The 23,785-nt window shown below is 45.1% G+C and overlaps 2 protein-coding genes across 3 annotated transcripts in view; one reads left to right on the forward strand and one right to left on the reverse strand.

Moving 5' to 3' along the window:
- polr3a (polymerase (RNA) III (DNA directed) polypeptide A) overlaps positions 1-8,590 on the forward strand; it is a 32,904-nt gene extending 24,314 nt beyond the window's left edge. For both annotated transcript variants that reach the window (XM_084485658.1, XM_084485657.1), the window contains 7 exons: positions 2,486-2,579; positions 2,833-2,925; positions 5,085-5,249; positions 6,141-6,305; positions 6,682-6,813; positions 7,236-7,368; positions 7,497-8,590. In XM_084485658.1, coding sequence (XP_084341784.1) covers positions 2,486-2,579; positions 2,833-2,925; positions 5,085-5,249; positions 6,141-6,305; positions 6,682-6,813; positions 7,236-7,368; positions 7,497-7,645 — 931 coding nt within the window. In that variant the 3' untranslated portion in view covers positions 7,646-8,590. The remainder of the gene's footprint in view (positions 1-2,485; positions 2,580-2,832; positions 2,926-5,084; positions 5,250-6,140; positions 6,306-6,681; positions 6,814-7,235; positions 7,369-7,496) is intronic.
- Positions 8,591-10,586: 1,996 nt separating this feature from the next.
- Positions 10,587-22,040, reverse strand: qrfprb (pyroglutamylated RFamide peptide receptor b; the record flags this gene model as incomplete). The annotated part of the gene is made up of 6 exons (XM_084485557.1): positions 10,587-11,059; positions 15,056-15,153; positions 16,019-16,254; positions 17,781-17,842; positions 18,393-18,551; positions 21,677-22,040. The coding sequence occupies 6 exons, from the start codon at positions 22,038-22,040 to the stop codon at positions 10,587-10,589; spliced, it is 1,392 nt and encodes a 463-aa protein (XP_084341683.1).
- Between the last annotated feature and the right edge of the window lie 1,745 nt (positions 22,041-23,785).

A 23,785-nucleotide genomic window follows, 5' to 3' on the forward strand; every position in this document is an offset into this window, starting at 1 on the left:
AAAGACGATCTACGAGAAAGCAGCAGAGGAGCTTTCCTTACGAGGCCTTCGTCGGGATAAAAAACAAGTGGTCAGCAAAATAAAGAATATGTTGGCGTTTTGGCACTTGTAAATAATTTAGCATGTTTAATTTAATGCCAGTCTATTTACCATTTAATCTACGCCAACTGTGAGCCTGTAATACAGCAACAACAACTCGATTAGCCACAATAAGGTTGAAATACATTCAGGTGTAGTCATCTCATTCTTGCATGCGAGTGGCTTCAATACAAAAAATTAAGCATTCTATGAGTATGCAAATTATTCTAAAGACGTCTCCGTGCGTAGCCTCGCCTGCTCCAATGAACCAAGAATGCCGGCTCCTTGACGAAGGGGTAATGTACCCCCAGTTTTACAGAGGCAAGACAGTGACATTTTAACATCTGCCAAGCAGCTACTGCACCTGCTTGGCAGTGTAAAAATGCCTATAGTTAGGTGTCTTGGCTCAGGGACACCTCGACACTCACACACCCACCAGGAGGACCCACCTTGGATCGAACCAGCATTCCGGTTGCCAGGCACGCCGCTCTACTTCCTAAGCCACTGCTGCCGATTAATTACCAAGCCAGTGGTCTTGTTAATCCCATATGAACGGGTGACAGCTGTGTCTAGTTGCCAGACAGAACCAATTGTGTTAATCCTGAAGAAGCCTTGTCGTCAGGGAAACGGCGGATTGCCCCAAACAGCCAGTTGCCGTTTGTCTTTTGTTCCTGGCAGAAATGCCTCCGCCACTCTCGTTCGCATAGAGGTGTTGGCCATAAGTGTCCGCATGTCTATGATCTAGCCATGAGGGTGCTAGATTTCCCCACAGTGGGTGCTTTTCTATACGTGGCCTACTGGTTAAGCAGTCGGACCGGTAACCGGAGGGTGGCCGGTTCGAATCCCAACTGGTAGGCAAAAAAGTGGACGGGTGGAGTAGTTATGCAGCACTCTCCTACGTCCTCATCCACGGATGAGGTGCCCTTGAGCAAGGCACCTGAAACCCCCACCTTCTCCCCGGCCGCTGCACTGCGGCTGCCCGCTGCTCCGGGTGGGCCAGTGTGCCCCCCTCTGTGTAAGGTCACTCCTCTGTGTGTGTATGTGCAACTGTGTACAGTGCCTTGCAAAAGTATTCACCCCCCTTTGCATTTTTCGTGTTTTGTTGCCTCACAACCTGGAATTAACATGGATTGTTTGAGGATTTGCATCATTTAATTTACAGAACATGCCCACAACTTTGAAGATGTTTTTTTAACAAACAAGAAATAGGACAAAATAACAGAAAAAGTCAATGTGCATAACTATTCACCCCCCTAAAGTCAATACTTTGTAGAGAGACCTTTTGCGGAAATAACAGCTGCAAGTCGCTTTGGATAAGTCTCTATGAGCTTGCCACATCTTACCACTGGGATTTTTGCCCATTCCTCCTTGCAAAATTGCTCTAGCTCCTTCAAGTTGGATGGTTTGCTCTTGTGAACAGAAATCTTTAAGTCTGACCACCGATTTTCTATTGGATTGAGGTCTGGGCTTTGACTAGGCCATTCCAACACATTTACATGTTTCCCCTCAAACCACTCAAGTGGTGCTTAAGCAGAGTGTTAGGGGTCATTGTCCTACTGGAAGGTGAACCTCTGTCCAAGCCTCAAATCACGCACAGAGTGGTACAGGTTTTGCTCAAGAATATCCCTGTATTTAGCACCATCTATCTTTCTCAGTTTCCCAGTCCCGGCTGCTGAAAAACATCCCCACAGCATGATGCTGCCATCACCATGGTTTCACTGTTGGGATGGTGGTCTTTGGGTGATGTGATGTGTTGGGTTTGCGCCAGACATAGCATTTTCTTTGATTGCCGAAAAGTTAAATTTTAGTCTCCATCACATAAAATTCAGATTAAAAAAACATTGAACTAAAGGCTGTAATGTAACAAAATAGGTAAAAAGCCAAGGGGGGTGAATACTTTTGCAAGGCAGTGTATGTGTTCACCGGCTCCCGGATGGGTCAAAAGCAGAGAAATAATTTCCCCCAAAAAGGGACAATAAAGGATAACTTAACTTAACTTTTCTCTATGGCAGAGGTCTTCCAGGTAACTCAGATCCAGCTGGGGGTTTTATTCATTAAATATTTTATAGAAATTGCAGAACAACTGGATACATATATTTATACATACATTATTTTCTATTTGAACATTTTCTATTTGCCCATTTTGTGTATTTTTTTAAGTCGAAATTTCAAAGTTCTCAGTTACAAAGCGTTTTTTGGAGAGAAATGCTGAATATTGCATCATGTTTTCAAACTCAACTCAAACTTAAATAATCGTGCTTTCAATATTGACCAAAATAATCGTGATTATGATTTTTTCCATAATCGAGTAGCTAATATACTGTATATACAGTGCCATTTTTAAAATGGTGTGTTGTCAGTGTTTCTCATGTGTCTTTATGCTGAAGCATTACCGTTCCCCCCGCAGCACCCCCATCATCACGGCTCATTTGGACGTGGACGATGATGCCGACTTTGGCCGCTTGGTGAAAGGGAGGATCGAGAAGACGCTGCTGGGAGAGGTATTCAAATCAGTCACATTGTTCTCCTCTAGACCGGATCGCTTGTTGTCTTAGCCAGTTCATCCCGACGGGTATCACTGTAACGATTAAAATTGTGATTACACTATTTTATGATTAAGACTGAGTTTTGGTTTTTATTTTGTTATTTGATTCTTGTTTTTTTTTATTTTAGATTTTGTTAAGATTTTTGTTTTGAGGTTGTTTTAAAATCAACAAAACAAATATACACAATTGCGCTTTTATTTTTGCCCAGATTTCCGAATACATCGAGGAGGTCTTCCTGCCTGACGACTGTTTCATCCTGGTGAAGTTGTCCCTGGAGAGGATACGGCTTCTGCGGCTGGAGGTACCATCTGTCGGCTCCTTGTTTACCTCTCTTTCTTCAGGGCTGAATCACAGATCGCATTTAGAGATTCACTGGAAGTGTTATCGATGCTGCCAGCATGTCTGGTGTTTAAAGGACGCTACCGGTCTTGGTGATAAAAGCATTGGATCCATCTCTCCTGGCTCCACCAAAAACATCTGTTACCAATCAATATTTGTTCAAATCCCTTTGTTGTGCCAATGCCGTCTAAGAGCATTTTGACAGCTCCAGTTGTGGCCCTGGGTCTTTGTGATGTTAAATAAAATAAATCTGTACTGACTGACACACATTAGCTGCTTTCACATATGACCTCGGTCTTTTCTCCACATTTGTGGAGCAGGAGGTTCGACCGTGAGGGTCATTCACACTTATTCACACTTGATGCCCGATATGCGGAGATTGGTGTCGCTCAGTCATCAGTAGAATCTTCGGCTGCTTAAGGGGGGCGGGCTTGCAAGGGGCGGGATATGACGTAGGGTTGAGGTTCGCAAGAGGTGGGATCGGGTTTGTTTTGGTTTGACCGCAGAAAGCGCGCAGGCAGAACGGGCAGAACTCATCGCGATCATGTTAAATGTTGCTGCAGCGATGCATATATTCTGTTGCATCCACAACATCCGCATCGATCGATGAAAGATTGGAGCATGAGTTACAGACAAATAGAAGAAACGACGAACAAGAAAGGCGTCGCGAACGACTGCGTTACCGGAGGAAGAGGGCGTCTTTTTTGGCTTCATTTCACATCTAACAAACACTGGGACAAATGTAGTTGATTTCTGTGTTTAACTGAGAAAACAGGGAGTGGAAGGACGGGACCCTATAATGTTCAGCTAACTAAGCTTGTCAATAATAAGTGTTAACGAGAGTTAGTGCATGTGTGTGCGCGAGAATGGCACTGTGTGTGTGTGTGTGTGTTAGTGGACGAGTGAGGAGAGCGAGCGGTAGCGTGTGTCCGTTTAGTGATGAACGAGTCCGCTTTATTCCGACCATATTCAAACCTGTAAGCAGACCCACTGCTGTTAGCCCCGAGAGAATGTTCCTCCTGTGCTCCTCGACTACGGTTTGGGAGCTGACAGCAGGAAAGGTGTAACATACACAAGGTGTAAAAAACATGCAGCTGTGGACTCATGTATTGTAATTTGTTGTACGATGCGTACTTTGAGGGTTACGATAAGACAAAAAATTTTTTTTTAAACCATTCAGCGAACAAAGGGCAATAGGCTGATTATCTATTAGGGTGCGGGTGCCACTTAATGACATGCAAACGTAGACCGAAGCGCCATCAACACGCCCACTCAACTGGTGTGAAATGCCGACATCCTACTGCTCATTCACATATAAGGTAATTAGCATTTCCTCCGGGGAACATACTACCTCGGGGGTAGTATTTTTTCAGGAGGTCCAACGTCAGGATATGTCATTCACATATACAGCACCTCCGTAGAGTAGACGGAGAATAGACGGATGCACGTCCATATGTGAAAGCAGCTATAGATTCCAAAAGGCAAAGCTGCAATATTGCCATTGTTTACAGGTGCCTTTGCTCCTGCTAGGCTCTGATGTAGCGGGTGGTGCTGTCTTTCACCTGACGTAGCGCTGAAGGGTTGTGGTGTCTTTCTCCTGACGAAGCGAGACGTGTTGTGTCTTTTACCTGACGTAGCGGGGATGGGTGGTGGTGTCTTTCCCCTGACGTAGCGACTGGTGGGATTGGGTTTAGTGTCTTTTACCTGACGTAGCGGGGGATCAGGTTGTGGTGTCTTTCCCCTGACGTAGCGAGACGTGGGATTGGGTTTAGTGTCTTTTACCTGACGTAGCTTAGATCTGGTTGTGGTGTCTTTCACCTGACGTAGCGGGACGGTTGTGGTTTCTTTCATCTGACGTAGCGGGACGGGTTGTGGTGTCTTTCCCCTGACGTAGCGACTGGTGGGATTGGGTTTAGTGTCTTTTACCTGACGTAGCAGGGGACCTGGTTGTGCTGTCTTTCACCTGACGTAGCGGGGATCAGGTTGTGGTGTCTTTTACCTGACGTAGCGGGGATCAGGTTGTGGTGTCTTTCACCTGACGTAGCGGGGGATCTGGTTGTGCTGTCTTTCACCTGACGTAGCGGGGACTGGTGGTCACCCTCTTCCCCCTGCTCCCAACAGGTGAACGCGGAGACGGTGCGCTACTCCATCTGCATGTCCAAGCTGCGGGTGAAGCCGGGGGACATCGCGGTGCACGGCGAGGCGGTGGTGTGCGTCTCGCCGCAGGAGAACAGCAAGAGCTCCATGTACTACGTCCTGCAGACGCTGAAGGAGGAACTCCCCAAGGTGAGGGGGTCCACTCACTCACTCACTCACTCACTCACTCACTCTACCTCCTCCTCCACCTCTCTCTCTCTCCAACTCCATATTTCTCTCTCACTTTACATCTCTCTCTCTAAATCTCTCTTCACCTCTCTCTCTCTGTATGTCCGTCCGTCTGTCTGTGTGTGTGTGTCTCTCTCTCTCTCTCTGCCTCTTGCTCTCACTCTACCTCAAACTCTCTCTCTCCACCTCCACCTTGCTCTAAATCTCTCGCTAAGTGTTCTATCCACACCTCTCGCTCTCTCTCTATCGAACTCTCTCTCTCGCTCTCTGGAATCAGCAGCTGGAGGAGGAGAGGGTACCTCTCCTTTTATATAGGAAGGATGCCTCTCCTTGTTATATGAAGCCTGTGATTGAATTAGCCATGGACCACTCACCTCATGTGGAGACGGCCACGAGCCTCCCTGAAGAAATAATAATATTCACCGAACGTGACGCACCCATTAATCAAATTCACAGAACGACAAAAGGCTTTTAGTACGTGTACTATCATAATTGCCGCAACAAATCTTCTGCCAAGCTTCTTCTGAGTAATGGCGTCGCGGATCTACACATCGATCTAGACAGTCGTTTCCCTTGCATGTTGATGAGCAATTTTGTGGAGAAATCACTACTCTGATTGGGGTCCAACGGCACACCGCATTCTATCCAAATTCACGGCTGTCGATCCGTGTTATTTCGCAGATTAGCGTTTATATATTTTGCTTTCCTTCTCTCTTTCTATTTCTCTCTATATCTCTCTCGCTCTCTCTCTCTCTCTACATACATCTCTCTCTCTCTCTCTCTCTCTCTCTCTCTCTCTCTCTCTCCTGGTACGTGACTGAGTTTTCCCCCCTCTTCCCTGTGGACATGAAGGTGGTTGTCCAGGGAATCCCGGAGGTGTCCCGGGCCGTCATTCACATCGACGAGCAGAGCGGCAAGAACAAGTACAAGCTCCTGGTGGAGGGGGATAACCTGAGGGCCGTCATGGCGACCCACGGGGTCAAAGGCAGCCGGACCACCTCCAACAACACCTTCGAGGTAGATGGAGCGGGGGGGGGGGGGGAGGGAGAGAGCTAGAGGAAGGGAGAGAGCTAGAGGAAGGGAGAGAGGGGGGGGGGAAGGGAGAGCGTTAGGAGAGAGTGGGGGGGGAGGGAGAGAGTTATGAAAGAGGGAGGAGGGAGAAAGATAGGAGAGAGGTGGGGGAAAGGAGAGTTATGAAAGAGGGGGAGGAGAGAGAGTTCTGAAAGGGGGGAGGGAGAGAGTTATGAAAGAGGGGGGGAGGGAGAAAGTTATGCAAGCGCTGGTGCTGGAGGGAGTGCTTTGATGCGGGTCAAAATAAGACGTCGCAGATCATCACATCTAACGGTGGTCCCGCTACCCCCCCCCCCCCCCCCCCCCCCCCCCCCTCCTTCAGGTGGAGAAGACCCTGGGCATCGAGGCGGCCCGCTCCACCATCATCAACGAGATCCAGTACACCATGACGAACCACGGCATGAGCATCGACCGCCGGCACGTCATGCTGCTGGCCGACCTCATGTCCTACAAGGTGAAACCCCCTCCCCCCCCCCCCCCCCCCAAAACTCTCGGATCCCATCTGACTGGGTTGACACTGGGTTCACTGTGTTCACTGGCTCTCTGAACGTCTTTACAGTAGGCACGTTGGGCGGCTGCAATGCCCCTTGGCCCTCTCTTGGCTTAGTGTCCCCGTGGCCTCCCTCCAAAAAAAATCAAAGAAATATTAATAATATATATAATTAATGATATTTTTAGTATAATAGTTGTATCGATGTCGTCGTTATCCCCGTGCTGTTATTGAATTTGATTTTGACAAACATATTTGATCTGAACCACTTCTACCAACGGTGATGTTTCTGTGCTCCCTGTACCACGGGGGAAACATTTCCTAACCGTGTCACACTGAGCTCATCCACCGCTACCACGGCGTCTCCCTGTCCTGGCTCTACCCAGGGGGAGATCCTGGGCATCACCAGGTTCGGCTTGGCCAAGATGAAGGAGAGCGTCCTGATGCTGGCGTCCTTCGAGAAGACGGCCGATCACCTGTTCGACGCCGCCTACTTTGGACAAAAGGACTCCGTCTGCGGTAAGTCGATTCCCGTCTTTTTCGCGAAGCGGACGTTTCCCCCCGCCGCGTACCCTCCGTGCAAACGAGAACAGTCACGGCTGAACGCAAACACCTTTTTCGTGTCTGTGTGTGTGTGTCTCTCCCAGGGGTGTCGGAGTGCATTATCATGGGCATCCCCATGAACATCGGAACGGGCCTGTTCAAGCTCCTCCACAAGGCGGACAAAGTCCCCACACCGCCCAGGAGACAGCTGCTGTTCGACCACAAAGACTTTCACGTCCCCCTGATAACGTAGCAGGCTCCCTTGGGGGCCCGGGGGGGGCCCCTCTCCTTTCTTCCCCTGTGTGTCTTTCTTCCATTTGAGTCGGGCGTGGGATGAGCACCTCCGCGAAGAGCAACCGTGTTTTTCGTGTGTGTGTGTGTGTGTGTGTGTGTGTGTGTGTGTGTGTGTGTGTGTGTGTGTGTGTGTGTGTGTGTGTGTGTGTGTGTGTGTGTGTGTGTGTGTGTGTGTGTGTGTGTGTGTGTGTGTGTGTGTGTGCGCCTAAGAAAACCATGTTATTGTTTTCTCTCACTCGTCACCAGTGATGCCTTTTTGATCTCTATGGACAATCTTTAGTTGACGCCATTTTTCTTTAGTGTACTCAAATATATAGAAGTTGAGTCATACCCGTGGTACCTCAAAAGGGAGGTAGAAAACGTCTACATTTCTACGACTTGTTTGGATGTTAGTTTTCGCTAGTGCCAGGCTGCCAACATAAGTTTTTCACGTTGTTTCATAAAGTCAGCTGCTTAGCATTTCAAAGTTGAAATGGAGATGAATACATATTTTTTCAAAGAATAACACACCTCGATGCCAGCATGCTGCAGCGATGTAAAGTGTTATCCAAGGCCGGTATCGTCTGCCTTATGAGGTGGATCTGTGCTGCAGTTGGCCTTCCTTCACACACGTTTAGTTGACCCGCTCATCTAAACGTGTGTGCAGTCTTAGTCCACGCCTTCTGCTTAGCACTTGATCATTCTGTTCCGTTTATGAAGGCTGCAGGGGATTCTACTAACATTCATTGGAAAAAGAAAAAGTTTAGTTTAAAGAAAAGTTGAACTGAAGAATTTAGTTTTCATCCAACATTGTGCATTTCAATGTGTCATTTGTGCTTGCACAATACACTTGTCGAATACAGGGTTGGAATTGTAGTTGGATCCATTGTATATATACCCTCTGTAAATAAAATATTTAAAAATATATATATATATTTTTAGTTTTTGTAAGACCGTGAAATATGTTTTTAAAAATCGAGAAAAGAGGGGTTCAACAGAAAAACAGATAGTGTGAACTTGAACTTCAATCTTTAAGTGTGTATTGGGAAATTAAAAGAAAATGGTGATGAAAGGTGACCTTTATAAAAAAAAAAAAAAAAAAAAATGACAATCACAGAAAAATCTAGATGTTACCCCAGGATCAAATGATGTGTTACCACTTCATACACATAGCCATGATCTTTATCTCTCATCGAAGAGAGAAAAGTTATTCTACTCTTACAGCGGTGTTCTGCACATTCGGTTTTAAAGGGCCCCTATTTTACTAACAGGTGTTTAGCCATTACTAAACATCCTCAGAGCGACCCTGCTCTGTGCCTTAGTGACGTAACACGTTAAGTGTCATCGATCAGCCAACCAGTTGCTGCAGTCTGGAAGGCTAGTAGACTGATTTGTTCAGCATACTTTTGGGTAGACACTCAAACTTGGGATGTCACCAAGGCACAGGGCAGGACAGATTTTCAAACGTCATGTAGTGGGCAATCACACTCACTCCCGGTGGTAAAATAGGGGCCCTTTAATTCTGAAGGTGATGCAGACTTCAAAAGTCGATACTGTCAATTAAACCTAAAGGTCAAAACACGGATCGCCAGAGGCTAAAACTGTGACGGGTACCCTTGCTTGAAATGCTTTCCTGTGCTTTTGAAAGGCCACTCACACATCAAACATGACCTAACACACATGGCCTACAACACAATGATCGGTTGAAAGAGGAGCAAGGAGCAGAGGATAAGGCGTATTCAGAGTTATATTCCACAACAGTCGGTTCGCTGCAAAAAATAGCAGTGTGAATGCGTATATTTATTCCATTCCATTTATTCCACAAAACACAATGAAACTACAGTTTTATAAAATAGGATGCCTCAGATGGCTAATTCAGAAATTTCTCAAAGTACATCCCAGTGTAGCATCTGCAGTGTATTCAGAATGATGAGGAGAGGGGTACATTGGCTGATGCACAGATTCTCCCTGGGTAGATCCATTAATTTGAAGACATTTTCTTGAAGACTTAAAATACTACATAAAACACATTTTCTGCCACTCTGATCTTAAGTAGATGTTATACTGTGCTTATATATAGAACCTTTAAAAATATAATATAAATGATATACATTTGTATAAATCAACACACACATATTCTCATATTCACGATGCTAAATACTTTTGCTTGTGTAAATTGAGCTTTGAGCCATGAATGATGCAAAATTGGGCCTCTAGTCTTGGGTTTGAAGCTACCCTGTGGTTGCATATGTATGCACTGTTTACCAGAACAATTTCTGAACGTGAAATTTCGTTTTGGGCTTTAAAACAGTGTTGCTGGTGTATTTTGTGTATCACATCCGAGCACTGGTGAATAAATATACATACAGTTCATCCATACTCAACAAGTGGCAGGTAACTAATGCACACACGCTTTCTGATTCAGATACACAAAACCCATTTCAACGGTTCCCTTTAAGTGACCCTTACTTACAGAAAGCAGAAAGTGGGTCCTTTGATGTATAGCAAGCTATGTGATTGAAAAACCAACATTGGGAAACCAACATTCTGTGTGGTTTTCAGGCAGTGTATGACTGTGTTTCATATACAGAGAATATATATATAAATATATATATATCTATACTGTTCATGCACTGTGATAACGCAACAAGGCTTTTACTGCTGTCCACTTTAGTCGTGCAATTCCAAAGACAATCCTAACCAGACCGGTCCACATACAAAAAAACAAGACGCAGGGCGTGGCGTGACACGGGTCGTCGCTGCACCTGATCCCGATCGACCCCGGCTCAGAACCGGGTTCCCATTCTTGTGCCGCCCGCATCAGCAACGCCCACGTTCGACGTTACGACGTGGCACTCTAACGGGGGGGGGGGGGGGCGGGCGGAAGAGTGTGCGCCCGGACATCGACGACAGGTCCCTCCTCATTTGGTGATCACGCCGCCGACACTGCTGCTCCCGGGCAGCTGGGACTGCACGGTGGACGCCTTGTCCCCGATCATGCCCAGCGAGCTGCAGCCGTGGGAGGAGCCCGACGGGGCCTGCCGGCCGTCGCCGTCACCACTGCCGCTGCCGCTGCCGCCGCCGCCGCCGCCATCGGCGTGGCGGTTCTCGTAGCCGTCGGCGGTCTTCAGGAAGGCCTCCCTCCGCAGGGGCCTGAAGTGGACGATGAGGTTGGCGGCGGGGCCGACGGGGCCGTTGGCGGCGGCGTGGCCCCGGCCCGGGGCGCCGGGCTTGCGGAGGCAGAGGGACAGCGTGGACACGCAGCTCTTCTTGAAGTTGTCGTTCATGAAGGCGTACACGATGGGGTTGTTGAAGCTGTTGAAGAAGCCCACCGCCTGCACCACGGCGATGATGGTGTGCAGCGTCACCTCCTCGTACTTCTTCTCCAGGTCGCCTGGGAGGGGCGCACGCACGCACGCACGCACGTGTAGACATTCACACACACATACACACACGCAGGTACACGTACATATACACATACACACACACACGTACCATACATATACACATACACATAAACACACACATACATATGCACATAGACATACACGCGCGCACACACACACACACACACGGTGGATCTACAGATCATGAAACAGGTCGGCACAAAAAGGAAACTCTTGAAAATAAATGTAGCAATTATCTCTCCAGCCCAGGTAGACTATTTTGCTATCTACTATTTTATACTGAATCATTTAGAAGTTTATTTACTTAAAAAAAGATAAAAAGGTGGGTTTACTTAGATATATCATTAGATATAGGATCACCACATGGTTTGGCAACCTAACCGTTAAAAAGCTAAAAAGCAAACTGGCCGGCATGCACAAAACAGTGATGAAAATCGTATGGAGGAAAGTATACAAGCCTATACAGAGCATCTATGAACAGGCAGTTAAGAAAAAAGCAAAGACAATAATCTCAGACTCCCAACACCCACTCAACCCCCAGAATCAGCATGCCATTATGCAAATCAATACAGTTTTACCTACCTACCTACTAATCCAATACTACTACTGCCGATGGCATACATCGATTTAGCCATGTCTAAATTAGATCTTTAAGCCTGATATGAGAACAGCTCCCTCTTTGCTTGGGTTTCAGTTCTTGTTCGGACCATACATTTACTTTTCGATAACTACTCCATTGTAGTAGTGGCTCTGGAGGTAGTTGGTTGCTGGTAGCTGGTTTGAGCCGGGGGTGAAAGTGGGGGTCAAGTGTCAAAGTGTCTCTGAGCCTCACACCTAAGCCTCACTGCACCAGACAAGCTGGCTGTTGCCTGGCATGGCTGACAAGCATTTTGAAGCGTGATGAGTAACTACAGGTTTAAAAATTTGTATTTTTATAAATGCAGTCCATTTACCATTAACCACTTCTTCAGACTGCTTCCTGCAATCTGTTATTCACAGTCACACAGTTATTCACAGTCAATTCAGATGTCAGCTCTGAAATACGTGTGAAAAAACATTGGAAAATCCACTTTTGCAAAGATAAGTTGTTGCAAAAGGCAAAAGGCTATTCATTGCTTTTGCTGTTAATTGTGGAAAGTCTTTCTGCCAGGAGATCCACAACTGGATGAGTGGTCTTGTTTCATAGATGTTTCTGTATGTACTGTCAGCTGATAGTTCGATGAGTTGATCCTCTTCGATTACTGTCAAGCTTGCTCCATCTTGTGCGTTGTCTTTGGATGGAAACTGTATCCATGTCTTGTCCCTGCGCCAGGAGCGGGCCTCAGGAAAGTATTTCCCAAATTGACCCTCGAGTGCCTCTAAGTGCACAACGATTGCGCATTTTACGCGAGGGGAGAGCACTGCAGACTCCGTCAGCTGAGGGAAACATGGATACAATTCCCTCGCTGACTCGCTCCTTCCATCGTCCGATTTTCTTTAGAAAGCCTTCCATTTTGTCATACAGCTGGATAGCATGTGTATTGCGGCCTTGCATAGAACTGTTGAGTTTGTTCAACTCCGAGAAAATGTCTGCAAGAAATGCCAGTTTAGTGACCCAGTCATCGTCACTGAAATGTGCAGCCAGCTCTGTGCGGTTTTGGAGAAGTAAAAACTCCCAAATAGACGTGCGTAACTCAAACACACGCGTGAAAGCCATCTGACTTCAGAATGGTAGAGTAGGGCTGTGTGTTTTTCTCCCGCAGCAGCACAGAAGAGTAGAAAAGAGACGCGTTTGCAAAGCACTCTTCTTGAAAAAATTGACAGCTTTCACAACCGAGTCCATAATGTCTGAAAATTCTGCACTTATGTCTTTGGCAACAAGTGACTCCCTGTGTAGCATGCAGTGTGTCCACATGACGCATGGAGAAACAACCTTTACAAGTGTGATTAGTCCACTCTTTAAACCAGCCATGGCGCTTGCACCATCAGTGCACAGAGAAACACATTTTGCCCAGGGTATGTAATTTTCTCTAAAAGAAACATTGATTACTTGGAAAATTTCAGCACTAGTTGTGCGTTCAGGAAGCTGCTTACAAAAAAAAAATTCCTCCTTCATTTCGCTCTGATCAATTCGCTCTGATCAATAAACCGCACAAACGCCAGAAGCTGGGCATCCTTTGACATGTCGGTAGATTCATCCAATTGTAAGGCAAAAGCTTCTGCCGACCTGTGCTTCTCTATCAGTTGCATGCTCACATCGGATGCCATCTCATTAATTTGGCGAGCAATGGTTGTGTCTGACAACGGAATTGTTTTCAGTTTATTGGCGTACTCATCTCCAAACATTATTTTGCACATATCACCTGCTGCAGGCAATATTAACTCCTCTGCAATAGTGTACGGCTTTTTCTGTTGTGCAATCCGAAGAGCAACTTCATATGAGGCTTTCAAAGCTAGCTCACCAACTTTAGCTGATTTCCTCATACATTTCTGTTGGGCTTGAAGAGATTTGACACGCTCCTGGAAATATTCCACTGGCTTGTCGTTTAAGTGGCTATGAGAAGTCTCCAAGTGACGCTGCATCTTTGATGGCTTCATAGACTCATTTGATAGCACTGCAGAGCAGATAACGCACATTGGCAATTCAGTGCCCTGAGTCTCCTGAAAGTGAAATTCAAATTTTGGATAATTCTCTGAATATTTTAGTTTGCGTTTGCATTTCAAAGTAGCTGCTGTTGGACCCTGTTGAGCCGTTGTAGCATTTCTAGTGCTAGGTGCAGCCTCATCTTCCACACTTTCGCTGTTTTTTTTCTGAGGTGGAGGGTTTGTTTGAGTCCCTTGCTTTAAAAGTAACAAAACAATCCATTGTGGCTCACAAAATACCTAACTCACAATTAGAGGGTCCTGACTCAATCGCGGCTATGAAGGTGTCAGATACTGATCTTACCGCAATGATTCATGGGTAGCCTTTCATCAATGTTGCATAAATGTAATATGTTAGTTACTGAAAATACACATTAACATGAATAATAACATGAATACACATTAACATAACTGTTATTGAATGCATATTTTAAGTATATGTTGGATTCATGTTAATGTGTATTTAAAAAAATAATAATCTAAGAATAATTTTGCAACCCCAAGGTTGAAGACCCCTGATTTAGAATAAACTAGTGATACAAAAAAGTCAAAACACAATATAAAAAAGAACAAATGAAAAATGAAAAATTATATTATCCTGGGTAGGCGGTTGGGCATTTGCTAAAAGATTTAGGCTGGTTCTGTGGACATTTGGGATTGAAGCCCAGTATAATCTCGTTAGTTTAGCTGGGAGTTAGCAACCTTAGTGGCTGTCAGTCAAGTCACTTATTATTCCAGTCACCATGATTTATTCATAACCCTTTCATTTCAGCACCCCTGGGGCAGGATCCAAAATGATCACCAGGACGCCACCACCATCCAATTATTCAGGACCGCAGAGTCGCTCACCAGCTTCCGCAAACAACTCAAAACCCACCTGTTCAGAGTTCACCTAGACTCTACATAGCCATTCAGTCCCCTTTTTGACTGTTGTTTGTCTATTGTTTGTTGTACGTCCTGGCACTTGATGAACGCACTTAATGCAGGTTGTATTTGTTTTTTGTACTTAATTGTGTAGCATGTACTTAATTGTGTTGTGCATGCGTGTTGTGTAGCATGTACTTAGTTGTGTAGCATCTGCAGTAGCTAGCTTTCACTGCTGTACACGGGGAATGGGGTTAGCCTGGCCATGGTTAGTACTTGCACTTGGTTCTATGAACATCTTTACTGTACCGACGGCAATATATTGTTTCACTTCTTATGACAAATGTACTTATTGTAAGTCGCTTTGGATAAAAGCGTCTGCTAAATGCCCGAAATGTAAATGTTATTAGTACAAACAGTTTTGACAGGCAGATTTTACCACTGTGGTAAAAATGTGAAAAACCTAATTATTGGCCCTGCTTGCGGGTAAACCTTACTGTATTCATAGAGCATGTGGACCGTGTGGAACGGAGCCCAGCAGACGGTGAACAGCAGCACCACAATCACCATCATCTTCACGGCTCGCTTCTTCTTCCTTTCAACGCACCACACAAAGAGAGGAATGAGACACAGGAGACAAAGAAATGAAACAGAGAAATGATGTCAACATAGTTGATGATGCAACTTAAATTGTTTCCAGTCCATTCTCTGTAACACTTTAAAATATGGTTATTCATTAAAGCCATTCATTTACATTAGTTTATGTATCATTATATAACATTAGAATAGGGGGTTTGGTTTGTTTGGTTAAGGTTGACCCTAACCCTATTAAAAATGGCATAAAAAACAATACCTTATTTAACGAGAGCACGCAAACGAGATGTAAGTTAATGCTTTTTACTGCAGTAACTAATGTTCATTCCTAGTACCTGAATGTACCCTTATTGTAGAGTGGTACCTGTTTCTCTGACACGGCTGTAAGAGCTTGACACAATCACAAATCCAAAGCAAGTGAAATTACATATCTAAAAAAGATAATAAAAAGGACAGACGACAGGTGAATTTAAGCAAAAATATTAATAATCTTCATATCCACACAGCCAGGGTGGTGGTAGAAACTGCTTTCGGTGCAGCAGCGTGGTTTCATGGTTTACTCCATGGGTCCATGGTTCCCATCCCGGACAAAGGCTTTGAGTCCACGTCGACGCAACGCAAAGGGGGTTTACGGACCCATTACGTCCTTGCGCACCCTCCTTGCGTCCACCGCAAGGGCCTGACGTGCGCCTCCCAAAAATGTTAACCTTGCGTTGAGGTGACGCAAGCAGCAAGGGCTGTGACTGGTCCACTCACTTAAACCCGACGCGGAACCGAAACGGGTTCACGACCACGTCGAAAAAACGTCTGCGCGGCCCTTGCCTTTGTGTTGACGTTGGACCATCACTGAACCCTTTAACGCTCACCGGGAGATCTTGCTGATCTCCCTCTGGTTCATGGTGTTGAGGACGGACGAGTCGCCCACGCGCTTGCGGATCCACAGCTCGATGGCGATGCGCGTATACAGGAACATCATGGTGAAGAGCGGCAGCAGGAAGAGCGCCGCCATGATGAAGGTGGTGTACACCTGGCGCTGGGCCAGCGAGGGCCAGCTCTCCTGGCAGCACACGTGGTAGTGGTCGTACAGGAAGTCGTACTTCACCTGCAGAGAGGTGGTGGTGGTGATGGTGGTGGTGGGGAGGCAGGTGGTGGTGAGGGTGGAGAAGGGGGTGGTGGTGGTGATGGTGAGGTAGAAGGTGAGGTAGGTGGTGATGGTGGTGGGGGTGGTGGGGATGATGGTGGTGATGGTGTTGGGGGTGGTGGGGATGATGGTGGTGAGGGGGTGGTAGTGGTTTGAAAGAGAGGTTCCCACTTCCCACTTTCAATGTAAAGCCCTTCAGGCTTCAGGACAGACAGACGCAATGTTTCTTTTACTTCGAATCGCAATACTATTGTGATTTATCAAATATGAAGTGCCTTAAGAGGGTCTAAGATGTCTTGTGTTGGTCTGAGTGGATACTTAAAACTTGATAGTCCACAGTTGAGTATCAAATTAGTGCCAGTTGAGTATCAACATCATCTCAGTTTATTGTCAGTGGACACACACTTGACATGTCAACTTTGTGTAAGGTTATCAAGAACCTATCCACATATATTCCATTCAGTTTTATCCGACTATTAGATGTAATCAATATCATGTGAAGTGAATAGCAACAATACAATTTCAGATATTTTTCTGTTGAATATCATGTTTCATGTCTCATTTGTCTCAGGTAAGATTCAACATTTTGTCTGGTCTCATCCTGGAAATGAATATTGATGTTTATGCAGTAGACACTGAATTACAGTACTTTTGATTCGCTTTGGATGATTTATGTGGATATTTTAACCAATATGTTATCTTATTAAGTGTTGATGTGAGTATCAACAGACACTAAACTGAGACAGTCGATACTCAACTGAAACTAAATTGAAACTGGGCCGCAGACTATTCAGCTAAAGTGTTGCCGAATAAAACGTTAAACGCTAAATCCAATGTTGTACTCATTCAATTCAATTCAAATTCAATTCAATACAATATATTTATTGCCATGTCAACAAGTTGATAGGAATTTGTCTTGGTACAACTCTTGAGACATCATAAGTACAGAACAGACAATGTACAACAAACAATAAACAATCCCAGCAGACAGTAGTACTGCAGACCATACCCGACAGACATTAAAACAGTAGACAGAGAAAGTGCACAGTGCATACAGTTGTTAAAGTGCTGTTAACACATCTTTAGTGCAAGTTCAGATTTCTGATAGCCAGAGGGTAGGTGCTGTCTCTGAAACGTGATGTGGAGGTCTTAATGCTCCTATATCTTCTTCCAGATGGAAGGAGATTAAAGAGGTCGTGAGCAGGGTGAGAGTGATCTGCTATGATGTTTTTTGCCTTCCTAATTATTCTGATGGAGAAGAGTGAAGGGAGACTACAGCCTATGATTTTTGATGCGTGTATGTGTGTCACACAGAACGCCCATTTATCCTTATCAATAGGGTGAAATTCTTCATCATACTGAATAACAGCTGCACTATTTCTGATCTGACCTTATGATAGCATGCTGTGATAAAGGGAATGTCCGCCTATTCTTTAGGGGGAAAGGGAATAGTGCATAGATAGAATACATAGAAGTATTCTACTTACTTCTAGTTGTTGTACAAACAGTATTGGGGAGCCCACCATCACTGATGCAATCCATACTATCCCTGCAGAATGGGAGAAACGTTTGTTATACTCACTTAAGCAACTAGTAGCACACTACTGTGTTGCCAGGCATTCACTGAATTTATATTAGTGTTTAGAACTCAGAGTTAAAGAGGGTATTTTAATGTCACAAACATTCCACAAATCCTCCATTTGTACCGCAGCAGACTTTCAAAGTGGCAGCTTGTAAACTGCATTACATTATTAAATTTTACTAGAGTTTCCGCGCACACATTGCGCGCGCTCAACCTCTAGTGGGTCAGGAGTCCATTGATTGTCATCGCACATATGTACAATGTAATCTACAGCAACTCCTCTCAGCACAAAATAAATAAGTAGACCCAACCACAAAGTGAAGTGAACTGGTAACATGTTTTTTTATACTTAGAAGTAAGTATATCGTTTTGTCCGTCAGTGAGTCCGTCGCCTCTGAGCTTACGAATCCGGAGTGCTCCGGACAAAACGGAGCAATACCACCGGAGATCGGATTTGAGACTGACTATCATAAACAAGACAAAAATACATAGGCAAGTGTTTAAGGACCACGCTTACCTAGCATTTTGTAGGCTCTCCTGGATGTGTACTGCCTCCTCATTTTGAGCGGATACACAATTCCTTGATATCTCTCGATGGCGATGCAGGTCATTGTCAAGATCCCTGTGACTATGGCTGTGGTCTGCACAAATGGAACCGTTTTGCATACCAGAACCCCTGATGAGGCAAAATAAAATCAATGTCCTTGGGGTAAATGTAGGGTAAACGTATCATTGTAATGTCCTGAAGAATGGGGTTTGGAATGTCTTTTTTTTTCATCACAGAAATAATATTGCTGACAATGAAGTTGACAAAGTCGGGGAAAAATGGTTGCCATGAAGGGAAGGTTGTTATTGTGTAACTCCTCAGCAGTGACGACCCTGAACACGGTCCCGTAGTGAGCGATTTATGAACTGGTGTGAATCATCCTTTTAAAATATCAACGTGGAAAGCAGTGCTCCCCATACGCAGAGTACGCAGAGCGCATAGGGCCCCAAGTACCTGGGGAGCCCCCCAAGTACCTGGGGGGGCCCAAAATTAAGGTTGATAATTATTACATTACAATTTTGCATCACAAACTGATGTTTACCCCTTAACTCTATTCATACCACGCATTTAAGTTACATTTTTCATCCAAATAACCATTTGAATTGTTTTCCATCCCCTAAAGGTGTGAGTGGGGTACTTGGCTGAAAGAAATCCCTTCATTGAGAACCACTGCTTTAGCCTATCTAGGAGGACCACTCTAGCCATTGTTCGTGCATGCTGTTCAGACCAGTGTCGTATTGAGATGCATAAAATTGCACGTGGATCAGTATTGACCTTTATGTTCAACACGTTGTACTCTATGCTCGATTCCCTCCAATGGGAGGCTTGGAAATGTGGGCCGACACAGCTCCCCGTCTTACCAAACACAACAGGACACTTCGGAGATTTGTCCAAACAGGGTGGGAGGCGACTCAGGCGACTGCAGTCGCCTGAGTCACCGCCGAGGCTGAACAGAGTACATCTGCAGAGCGCCAGCGACACCGCACTTGGAGAAAAATATTTCTCAAGACTTTCGAGGATTTGCCCCTTAGTGTGCTCTTGACATAACAACAACTAACAACCACAGCATAACAGTCAAGACACGCAATAAAAACAACACATATCGCTTAACCCTCCGACCAATAAAACATTAAATAGACTCCTGGATGAATGAAAGTCCAAGGGGAAAGTCCAGTGCAAAATAACAACACAATGTCAGGTGCTTAAAGATACTGAGGAAGTGTTAATTGGGTGTAGTAATTGGATGGTTCTGCAGTCTGTGCTTTGTAGAGGAAAACTGTTGTTTTGGTTTTAATGGCCCGAGTCTTTTTCACAAGGCATTTGCAGGGTGCCTGGAGTCCTGTATTTTTTACCATTGCGATGAATGCGACTAGATAGCTATCAGAGAAGGTGGGCAACTGAGGATTTTTAAGGCTGAGCAAAGAATTATGTTCAGCTGATCCCCTGTTCAGCTTTGGAGCTGCCATGCAAAACAGATATAGAAAAGGTGAGAACACGTTCTCTTACACCTCTGTTGAACCGCAACATCCACTCTCTGCACAGTGACACCCCAGTATGTTTCAGCTGCCACAGGAACAATTGTCTAGAATAGAAGCTGTCCAATTTTTCCAGCTCCAGGCCATAATGGTCAGTGTCTGAGACCTTTTCCTTCTCTCCCAAAGTAGACCACCAGCTCTTTACTTTTGAGTTGTTTACTTCCAAGTTGAAGAGACCGCACCAATGAACCAGCAAAACCAAATTTCTACTTCCACTGCACATTTAAACATTTGAACAGAGTGACAATGTAAAACGCAGTTGTAAGTGTACAATGACCACAGGAGAGGTGATTATACGCACGCCGCCCTGAGGGAAACCAGTGTGTATGCACCTGGTTTGAGAGGGCCTGTTGTTCATTTTGACGAAAAACAACCTCAGAAAAAATATTTACAGGATTTTATTCAAAATAACTGACTCAAAGCCTGATCACCTAAAGAGAGATTGACAGGCCCCGCCCGTGTCATAGACGGTTTAGGGGAATGCTAGGGGTGCCGTCCATCCATAAGGGCGCCTCTCGATTATTTATTTCACTTAAACTATTATTATTTCAAAAATATTACAGAAAAGCCCACAACAACGTAACAACATACATAGTCTATTAAAAAAGGCCCTATTTCATGGGTTGCTGCATCAGCCCTGCCACAACCACAGTTCAAAGTAAAGCTGTGCCATTAATGTTTGAGTGTACGAACGTGATGATTGGTGGAGGAATAGGCTGCAGCATTGTGCGTCTGTCTCACCAGAAGGCAGGAAATTAAGTGCTTTCCCTGCTGTTCGGTCCTCGCTGCAGGTTCCTCACCTCATTCTTTTCCATCACAAAGGGAGAGGATTGGGAAGCGCCAACTATTGGCTTTCCTATTAGGCTGTGATTGTTGCCAAAGCGACAACCGAATGCATTGAGACTGTGAGGCAGCTTAGGGTCGCCATGGGCTACCTACTACAACAGTGGTTATATAGTTAGGGCTCTGTTTAAGGCCTTGCCACACACCGTTGTGATGATTTGATAATTTGTCGGTTTTGGTCAACGGTTATCTGACATCCTTCAAGAAAGCGAAAATATTTTTGAGGATCTTGTGTTTCCGACCAATTATGATTATCGGGGGTTTGTCTGCACTTGGGGTATGTTCTCAACAAATATACCAAAACCATTCATTAAAGAACTCAGTGAAAAGAACCCAAACTCTTTTCACCCACATCCAAATCAAGGATCCTTGTGAGGGATTACTAGAAGGGCTGCATAATGTCCTTGCTACATCCTCCACCAGAGCCAGAGTACCGCAATCAGGTCCACAGCAGTGGAACAGAGCTGATTTGTTGAGGCATTTTGTGATAAATAGGTAAGAGTGTACCGCATGAATCCACTCCACATATTAACCAATTCCCTCATTGAGGATCACCAATCTGGTCGGAGCTTGTGGTCACGGGTGGTGAAACCTCAACACGTTCACAGTTGTCTCTGCTGCCTTGCCTGCCTGCTTATTATAATCCGCACGCATATACAAGCATGCAAACGCATGTGCCCGAACACTATTTTGACGTTGAAGGGAAACATTGGAATCCCACGCGCGCGCGCACACACACACACACACACACATACGCACGCACGCACGCACACACACACACACACACACACACACACACACACACAGACGGGATGGGTTTGAGTTATCGCCCTTGTAGTTGAATGGGACAGACGTGAACTGAAGTAGGCTACTCACCTCCGAGCCACTCCGAGGAGATGTTTTGCAAGAGAGTGAAGGGGACGCAGAAGAAAGTGATGAGCAGGTCGCTCACCGCTAAGGAGCAGATGAAGATGTTGGTGGCGGTCTGCACGGCGCGCTTTTTTACCACTATGTACACCACCAAACTGTTACCCACCAGAGCCAGGACGAATATCAGGGCGTACATGATTACAAAAGTCGTTTTCACGCTGTACGGCAACTCGGGGACGTACACCAGAGGCTGGATGTTATACGAGTCGATGAACTCCTGGCGACTAAGGTTGTAGAACTGCAGCATCTCCTTCAGGACCTCGGGGGTGATTTTAGTGTAGCGCTGTCCGGACTCGGTGGAGGTTGCCATGCTGGTCCGGTCAGTCAGTCAGCGTAGGGGGTGGGGGGCGATATTGAATGACGGAAAACACACCCTCTATGCTCCAGTCCACACAAGCTTGACGATTTAGATTTAAAAAATATGTTTAAATCTCTTTAAAAAAAAATAAAAAATAAAAAAAATATATATATATATTCCTGCAAGGATCCGCGACGGCGTCCGTAGCTCGCGCCTTCCGCGTCCAATGGAGAGGCAGCTCGGCAGGCTGCTGGAGCGCCACTGCACGTGGAGGGGCTCTTATTGACAGTCTGTCAAAGCAGCAGAGGAGCGCATCACGGAGTTCCAGTTGTTATGGGATGCTTGAGTTGTTTCTTTTTTTATTTGGGCATGACAAAATCATTACCGAACACTGAACACGTTTAGTTTAGTGTAAATCGATGATATCGTTTTTTTGTTTTCTTTTGCGTTTTATAAATGAAATCCAATAGCCTCCCAATGTGATGGATAGATTTATCATGTCGAAACCCGATCAGTGAAGCATTTATAGTGCTGAGCTGAGGGCGGAGTCGAAGCACGCCAAAGGAAAGCGCAAGCGGATGCGTCTGCTTGTCGTGGAAGAAGTAGCCTACCTGAAAGCCACACTTTCTAAAAGTACAGACATAATAGGCCTACTTGAGTAAAAGTCTTAAAGTATCTGATATTAATTGTACTTACGTATCAAAAGTAATTTTCTGATATTATATGTAGGCTACTTAAGTATTGCAAGTAAAAGTACAAGTAAAACCTGTTAATAAAATAAGCAAATCAACCAAACAATTGTAGCCTACCATTTGAGATGTATTGAAACTTTCAAAATATATAACATCAATGCTACACATCTTTCCTCGCCTTCCCTTCCTCTCCATCCTCCCTCTCTCCCTCAAAGTAACGACACCGTTCTTACTTGACCTGGGGCCTCATGTACAAAGCTTGCTTACGCACAAAAAGCTGCGTAAGCAACTTCTCACGCAAACGTTCGGATGTACAAAGACTGACTTGACGTGAGAAAGTGCGGTTCTCCACGCAAACTAAATGCCTGGCTTACGCACATTTCTGCTGCATTTTGTCAGTTGGCGGCACATAGAGGCAATGCAGCGCAACAACATTAGGCCTAGGCCTACTCGATCACGAGTCATGAAGTAATATTGCAATATGAGGCGAGTTCAAAGTGGATTTGAACGTTGGAATGCGTGATCTTAAATGCGCTTCAATCATGCGTTATTGTTGTCGAGACGCATAATGTGACACTGTTGTTAGGCTAAACTTAATCAGACCCATAAAACTAAATTGTCAATATTGGAATTAAAAGGAAGCCCCAGCAATATTATTTTCAGTGATGGCTTGTTTATTAAACGTTACATATTTTCCGGACCACGCATGACATATGATCTCTCTTCACACATTTGTTGTGAAATTCTTGACTGCAATATTATTATGTGATGTTGAGTGGAGTAAGCACAAGCCATTGTTACTTAAAATCAATCCATCAATGAACCAGTCGGCCAATTTCGAATTATGTAGGCCTACATATTATTGACACATTGGTTGTATGGATACATACAACCTATCGTCAACAATGCATCCAAATAAATGACAATATAAAAGGATGCGCAAAATGTGGCAATAATCGATAGGTTGACAATGGCAGTGTTGGCCTTGTTAGAAGATGGTCGCATTCAAAATTAACGGGTGTTCCGCGACTATTATGATTTTTTTGGTCAAAAAGGAGCCGATCC

Source organism: Micromesistius poutassou, assembly GCF_964030765.1.
Source record: "Micromesistius poutassou genome assembly, chromosome: 21".
NCBI lineage: Eukaryota > Metazoa > Chordata > Actinopteri > Gadiformes > Gadidae > Micromesistius > Micromesistius poutassou.